The sequence below is a fragment of the Abrus precatorius genome, unplaced genomic scaffold (assembly GCF_003935025.1).
Source record: "Abrus precatorius isolate BTA unplaced genomic scaffold, Abrus_2018 Scaffold7, whole genome shotgun sequence".
In the NCBI taxonomy this organism is placed as follows: Eukaryota; Viridiplantae; Streptophyta; class Magnoliopsida; order Fabales; family Fabaceae; genus Abrus; species Abrus precatorius.
In genome coordinates this window covers 11,329,273-11,337,475 of record NW_020874417.1, presented here as the reverse complement: position 1 = coordinate 11,337,475, position 8,203 = coordinate 11,329,273, and the positions used below count along the sequence as shown (strand labels likewise).

The 8,203-nt window shown below is 25.2% G+C and overlaps 1 protein-coding gene across 1 annotated transcript; it reads left to right on the top strand.

Moving 5' to 3' along the window:
• The first annotated feature begins 1,619 nt into the window (after nt 1–1,619).
• Nucleotides 1,620–7,485, top strand: LOC113873141. The gene is made up of 4 exons (XM_027511138.1): nt 1,620–1,913; nt 1,983–2,194; nt 4,267–4,525; nt 7,016–7,485. Exons 1-4 carry the CDS (start codon nt 1,653–1,655, stop codon nt 7,304–7,306), a joined length of 1,023 nt encoding a protein of 340 aa, XP_027366939.1. The 5' UTR covers nt 1,620–1,652; the 3' UTR covers nt 7,307–7,485.
• Nucleotides 7,486–8,203: the final 718 nt, after the last annotated feature.

Here is an 8,203-nt window from a genome sequence, read left to right as displayed (position 1 = left end):
TTATATATTTTTTAATATTTTAAAAATAAAAAAATATTTACATATTTTTAAATAAATTATTAATTCAACTATTTATTTATATAAAATTAATAATATAATTATTTTTTTATAAAAAATATTTTATACCTCTCAATTTATAAACACCTTAGAAATTTACAAAAGTCTAGACTCTAGATAAGAGAAATTAAATCTTGTTAACTGTTAGTCCAAGATGCCGGTTAATTTTACTTTGCATGGTTAGACCGTGAGATAATAACCATACAAAAATGTGATAAGGAGGAACGTAGTACTGTATATAAAAATAAAATTATTAATAAATGTTTTATAATTTTTTTAATTAAATTTTACAGTAAAGATGTATTATTGTCGATAAATATTATATTTTTTATAAGAATTATTTATTTTTATTAATAGTTTTAGTATAATAACCTTCTTTAATATTATTTAGTTTGAGAAAGAAAATAGAAAAAATAAAAAAAGTGATTGAATAAAAATATATATTTTACATTATTTTATAAAAAAAAATTAAATTTAAAATAAGATAAAATGTGTTTTTTTTGTGTGTGTAAAATCTCAAAATATATCATTTTATCTTGTACAAAAGTTATACAAGAGTGTTAAATTTTGGCATTTTGACACTCGTGAAATTTATATATATATATATATATATATATATGTATATATATATAATATTTATCATAAATAAGACATTTAAATTTATAATAAAATTAATTTTCTTCTTAAATATAAAATTCTATTGCTTATAATTTAATAAAATATTATTATTTATCAGGAATAATTTTATATTGTACACTTTTCTATTTATTCTACCTCTTTTTCAACTTAAATAGGGAAAAAATTAGATACATTAATTTCATTGAGTTTTTTTTTTTATCTTTTATTATTAATACTACCAAACAAAATAATAAAAATAAAAAAATTGTATTTTTCAGTTCTTCTATTTTCGCTTTTGAAGTGTGAAAGTGATTGAAGGAAGAGAGCATATATATGATTTGTATATCGCGGCGAGTTGTTGTCTGACATCACCTAAACATAATGAATAATGTTGATCCCCAAAACAAAGCAGAGGCAATGACATGCATTGGTCTCGTTGGGTATTTTTAAAATTATTTTTTTAAAATATTTTTAATATAATATCAAAATTTATTTAATGCTAAACGGTTTATAAATGTCCAATTCAGTAGATTACGGTTTGCAGGTGTTTAATCTTAAATACAAAGAGAGTTTTAAAATTATAATATTCTTTATGAGATTCATATAATTTTATTTTTATAAATAAATTTTTAAAAATGAGTTAAAATTAATTTTTTAATAATACTATTGTTGATCCCTCGGATGCAAAGAAATTGGGTGCAGTAATTTTGAGTGTTTGCTTTTTCCTTTGGTTTATTCTTCTTGTCATCTAGCAAGGAAGAAACAAATTCAATTGGAAGGGCCTGCAAGAAAGCTTTCTTGGCACTAATACCGTGAAATAATGGGTGAAGTGAGGGGTTAAGCATTGATTTTTATTTTTTTTCGAAAAAAATATTATCCATTTTATGGTCCAAACAAGTTGGGACTATAAATAAAAAGTGTAGGCTCTTTGGTTCATTGACAGAAAAAAGGGTAAGGCCTCAGCTCTTACAGAAGAAATGTATAGGAAAATTGGAGGGATGATGTTGATAGGGCTTTTGGCCTTTGCGTATAAAGAAATTCAGGCACCACCGGCAAGAACATGCGGTTCTGCAGGTGGTCCTCCGATCACAGCTCCAAGAATAAAGCTGAGAGATGGAAGACATTTAGCATATGCAGAATATGGTGTTCCCAGAGAAGTAGCGAAGAACAAGATTGTATTCTTACACGCCTTTGCATCTTCGAGACATGATACTATGGTTGCAACAAGCCTTCCCCAGGTATATTCATTTGTTGATTAAGGACACAGCTTAAACAGGTATTGAATTTTGGGGTGCAATAATGATCAGGGACTTCTCGAGGAACTGGGAGCTTACATCGTGTCTTTTGATAGAGCTGGTTATGGAGAGAGTGATCCTGATCCTAATCGAACAGTGAAAAGTTTGGCTCTTGATGTTGAAGAGCTTGCAGATAAATTGGGACTTGGAGCTAAGTTTTATGTCATGGGATTTTCCATGGGAGGACAAGCTGTTTGGGGTTGCCTCAAGTTCATTCCTCACAGGTAACAACACTTTCTTCTTCTTCTTCTTCTTCTTCTTAATTATTGTTTTTGTTTTATTTCTTTTATCCCATTTTTGGTTACATAAGAATGAAGTATGATGATAAGAAATTGATGGAGCACAAACTTCCAACCATGACATTATATTCAACAGCTATTCACTGATCCCCTACTGCATCTAATATAAGAACACGCCAAAGCATTCTTTTCAATGTATTTATTATTATTTATTCAATTTGTTAAAACTAGAAAAGGAGATTTACAGGTCTTATTTTTAATAAAATTTAGTCACTAATTGAAAATATATTAAAAATGTGTTTGTAATTCTATTTTTTTTTCTGTTAAAAGAACTTTTATATGAGCTTTACTATTTTTTTTTACATTTTTTTCTAATAATCATCCTCCTATTAAAGTATTAAATCAAACGTACCCATATTTAGTATTTTAAAAATTATTTAATAGTTTTATTTTTAATAATTTGAAGAATTTATAATTATAAAAAGTAAAATATATTTAGAATTATTTTTTATCAAAATTTTTAACCTGTAAATTTTTAAAAATTATATAATTTAATACAATTAAATGTAGTAATACTAATGTTATAATTTTTAATTAAATTTATATTATATATAACTTATCGTATACGATAGTATATACATTTAACTAGTTCATTTATTATGCGTAAATTCATATAAATTAAATCATTAATTAATTTCTCTTTTATTTATTTTTATTTTTAATAGTCTCTTTTTAATTAGTAAAAAATGTATAATTAATAAGACATTTCAAATTTTTTATAATGTAAAACTTACAGTCATTTAGTGACATTGGATCAACGGTCTAACAAATGCTTCGGAATTTGGAATTTTGGCTTTTGATTGACTTTTAAGATTTTGATTAAAATTAAAATTTAAGTATAGTGTTATAAATATTTTTAAGTAGTATTTTTTAATTAAAATTTATTTTTGGTAATGTATATTAATATTTAATATTAACATTTATTCTGTGGATTATCAAAATAAAATTTTAATATATTGAAAAGCAATATAAAAAATACATGTAAAATTATATTAAAATTTTGTCCTTTCATTAATCTCACTTTTTAAAGATAAACTTACGTAAAATATTTTAAGTATTCTTAATCTTAATTTTTAATTAAAAATAAAAAATTTATTTTAATTATTTGTATAACAAAAGTTAAAATTAAAAGTAGATATTAGTTACTTAAAAATAATGTAACAAATATTAAGATAGTGAACTTAAAATTTATTTTTTTAATTTACGTGTAATACGAAAAATACTATAATACTTTAAAAAAATTCAGAAAGTAATATTGGAACATCTTAAAATTGCTTTGATTAAAACGGAAGAGGTGAATTTTAATTTTGGAAGAATTCCTTTATAATTGTGGATCTATTTAAATATTTATGTTAGATATTAATAAACAATCTTATTATTAAAAATTAATTAATAGTTTTTAATTTTTTAAAACTTTCAAATATTTTAAGACAAATTGGAAACTTAAAATGACATTTGATGTAAGATATAGAAAATAATTTAAGATATTTAATTAAGTGTATTTAGTATTTTTCACATTATATGTCCATGCTCATATAGTAAAATAATATTCTTTAACTATATTAGTTAAAAAATAAAATGATTATTAATGTACTTTGACTGTAATTTTTTTATATATCCCTAACATAAATTTAAGAAAAATATTTATTAATTTCTTCATCGTTATTAACAAATTTCTTTTAATTAATTATTTTCTATTTGAACTCTCCTTTTAAATTACAATGTGTGAAATTTTTGTGATTTTAATAAAATAACATCGATCTTACCCTATTCAGTAATTTTGAAATGAATTTCAATTAATAATAAAAACTTTTAAAAAAATGTATTGTTATTTGTCAACTTTTTGGATTAACAACGTCAAATTTAAAAAACAAACTTGAATTTTTGTACTAAATAAAAGACTTGTTTGAGTACGGGTTTGATAGGGTATTGATACATCTTGAATTGCGCACACATAAATGAATTGGGTCCAATGATGGGTGTGAATATGGTAACAGACTTGCTGGTGCAACACTGTTGACGCCAGTAGTCAACTATTGGTGGCATAACATTCCAAAGAACATGTCGACAAAGGCATTCTACGAGCAACCAAAACAAGACCAATGGTCACTGAGAGTTACTCACTATGTTCCATGGCTAACTCACTGGTGGTTAACTCAGAAGTGGTTTCCTTCATCAAGTGTTGTTCAACTCAATCCTGCTGTTTTCTCCCACCAAGATTTGTCAATCCTTTCCAACCTCTTCAGACCACATCAGGTACTGTACCAACCACCAATCCTGCTGATTAGTTGGACAAACCACGTTAAGATGTCATCACTAAATTATCAATAAATTTTATTTAATTAAGAGGGTTTTTGGTATCTAATTTTTTTTTTTATAAATTTTCATAAATGTATTTTTTATGATTGTTTACTAAGTAACTTTTTTTAGAATCTTTTCATTTTCTCTCATTTTCATGTTTAGTATTAAAATAAATTTACTCAAGAATATTATTACTTTTACAAAAATATCATTAACTTATAAAAAATAAGAGTCCATACTTAACAAATAGTAAGAGCAGAATAGCTATGGAAGAGAAAACGTGAGAGAGACCAATGAAATAAAGAGAAGAGAGAGTATAAAAATGATTTGGAATTGGTAAAGTGAAGAAGAGTAAATAGAAGCATTTTTGTCCAAAAATTTTATATTACTGGATAAGTTAAGGATACCTACCTATTGAGATGAAAAAATTAAAATTTTAATTTCTTCACAATTCAAGTTTTTCAAGAATCTCACATTCTTGAGAATATTTTTTTTATCTTATACTAAACACAAGTAAAAAAACTTTTTAAGTAACATTATAAAAAAAAGTTAAAAGATTCTAGATACTAAACACCTCATAAAGGATATTTTTAATTATCTTAAGGACATCCGTTAAATATAAAAAATATTATTTATTATTTGTTTTGATCATTTAAATCATTAAATATTTTTGTGCTTTAAAATTTAGTGAAATATATTGAAACATGTTTTACGTTAAAGAAAATAATTCACTCATTTGAAGAAATATACGTAATTTTAATGTAATTTTTCTTTCAGCTTTTGTGCAAAATCAAATATGAGCGAGCTTTTATATGCACATATCTTTATTATATACCATCATGTTTGATTATTAAGAAATACTTTTTGAATATTTGAAAATTACTTTAGTCTCCAATCTCTCCTAAAGTGTCAAAACGGGCCAGCCTACTTCAGCTTATCCTGCTCTGCCAAAAACATGCCTAAAAATAAGTTAGTTCGAGCCTGTCTTAGTTTAAAAATGGGTCACTTTCTAGTCTGTCCTATTAAGAATAGGCTGGTAGGCTAACAGGTTAGTGGATCATTAAATTAATAGGCTAGCTTACTAAAAATTAATAAAAAATAAAAAATTTACAATAAATAATAAAAAATATTTTTATATTAATAAAAATTAATATTTTATTCATATTTTTTTATAAAAAAAATAAATTTTGAACCCGACGGGAGGGGATTTTAAATATTAATTGTGTTTTGTTATTGTTTTACCAATGATCTTCAAGCGTTTATTTTGACAACCAACAACAAATAAATATTTAACAAGAGCAGGCTAATAGAATAGGATAATTTATATATACATCTCTGAAGGATAGTATAATTGATGGCTTTTTTTTTAAAAAAAAAAATTAAACAAATCTTCCTCTACTTATATAGTAAAATAATACTTTTTTTTTCTGTTAAAATAAATCTTAATTTTTTTTATATTGCTACATGAATGGGAGGAATTTGGCATCCAGTAATTTTTTTATATATATATAAATTGAAATTTTAAGAATATGAAATTTGTCAAGAGGAATAAGACTACTGTACATGGCCTTTCTCTATAATCAAGTCAATTTCAAATTTACCCTTCTAGTTTTAAATTCAATTTGATTATTTCCTTCTATAAACAATGAGCTCCTTTATCAATTGGATTTTATACAGGTTTTCATTGTTAAATGAAACTCATGTAAAGTGTATCACAAAAATTAAAAAAAAAAAAATCCTAGGATTGATTATAAAAAAAAAAAAATGTAAGGTAAAATCGGAATGGTCTTGGTTTGAAATTTTGAACTATACTCGTTGAAAGACTTTGGATCAAATGTAGTCCGTTATGAATCACATATTAAGTAGAATAAAATGTTTAACGTGTTATTTGAGTTATAAAATTCTCTTATCTAATAAGTTAGTTTTTGGGTTGAGTTCTTTTCATATATTTAAGTTATAACAATTAGTAACTTCACTAGGAGTTTAGTTGTTAAAAATGGTTACTTATACTAAATTAAGATCCAATGTACTAAATTAAGATTGGTGTGTGAAGTTACCAAAAATAAAAAATTACCACTATAATGTCAACTAAACATTAGGTCTTAAGAGGGATGGAGGAGGAGAATGTTAACCATCTTGTTTTATTTTCCTCAACGTGAGGCTTATAACATACTCATAATAATAGTATGGATTTTAAAAGAATTTCTGAAAAAATTGGTGGTAGTAACCTGTATCTTCATCTTCATGTGTTTAAATATCATTTTACCTTTATGCATCCTAATAGTTTTAGATAATAATACTTAGAATGAAATATTGGTTTACATGACACGATCTAAGAGTAGTCCAAGTTAAAATATATGACCTATGTGTCCTAAATTGGCTAACAAATTTTTTTACTACAAGTAGAAACTAAATAGACACTGATGTTAGCTTAATTAACTGCAGTCACAGGTGCAACAACAAGGTGATGCTGAATCCGTTTGTCGTGACTCAATAGTTGGATTTGGAAGTTGGGATTTTGATCCACTTGATATTGATAACCCTTTTCCAGATAATGAAGGTCACGTTCATCTATGGCAAGGCGATGATGATCATCTTATCCCTGTTATGCTACAACGTTATATTGCCCAAAACATTCCTTGGATTCAATACCATGAATTGTCTGGTGCTGGACACATGTTTCCATACCTAGAGGAAGTGAGTGCAGCTATCATCAAAACACAATTAGCCGATTAAAAATTACTATAAATTTCAATTAGTCATCAAGATTGTTCGGATTGATCATTTTAATGATTGGGGTTTTAAATTTTTTGTTAGTCTTAACTTTATTTAATGTCATTTACTTTAATTACTCTTTTTTAGTATTAATTAATATAGTAAAAATTGAAATAAAAAGTTAAAATAATGACTTTTGGCTATGAATGATTGATGAAGAATTTAAAAATATTTAGAGAGTAAAATGCTTGACTAATACAACTTAAAAGACTAATTTTAGAGTTTATTTAATTAATATTTTTTACTTTGACATGAATTTCTTTTATATATTTTAGCGAGGCAGCAAAATAGCAACAATCATATATTTGGGAAGAGTAAAGTTAATTTAAAAACTAATCAATATATGTTGTTATATTAGTAACACACATTTTGGGAAAAAGAAAAAAAAATCAAATTGAAGGGTGACGCACATTAGTCTCCTTTATATCGAAGTTTTGTAAACATAAAGGCCCATAGCTTTTGGAAGATGAATCCGATAAGATCAATATTCTCTCGGAGACTACAAGAGAAATTGACAACTAATAAAAGGCTTAAATCACACACAAAACACGTGTTTGGGTGGCAGAGAGTATTACATGACCATGCACTTGGGATGCATAAGCTACTCTTAGTGTAACTTGAAAAAAAAACACATTCAATGTTAGGAAATACTGGAGCATGCAGATATGCCATAAGAGATGAGACTGTTATCAAATAAGTACAACATAATAAAATACACTATTAAGAAGAGACAAAAGTTGGCAAACATAAAAAAAATATTGAATATGAGGTAGAGCCATTTAGCAGGTAAGAACTTTTGCATATATGATATGTTTTTTATTTATCTGTTTTTAATATAAGTTATGTATGACATATACA

Bases quoted from the DNA above. Each gene is read 5' to 3' on its own strand.
- LOC113873141 (XM_027511138.1), top strand. From the start codon at position 1,653: ATGTATAGGAAAATTGGAGGGATGATGTTGATAGGGCTTTTGGCCTTT. The intron at 2,195-4,266 runs GTAACAACACTT...ATATGGTAACAG, and splicing joins CTCAAGTTCATTCCTCACAG to ACTTGCTGGTGCAACACTGT. The intron at 4,526-7,015 runs GTACTGTACCAA...AATTAACTGCAG, and splicing joins ACCTCTTCAGACCACATCAG to TCACAGGTGCAACAACAAGG.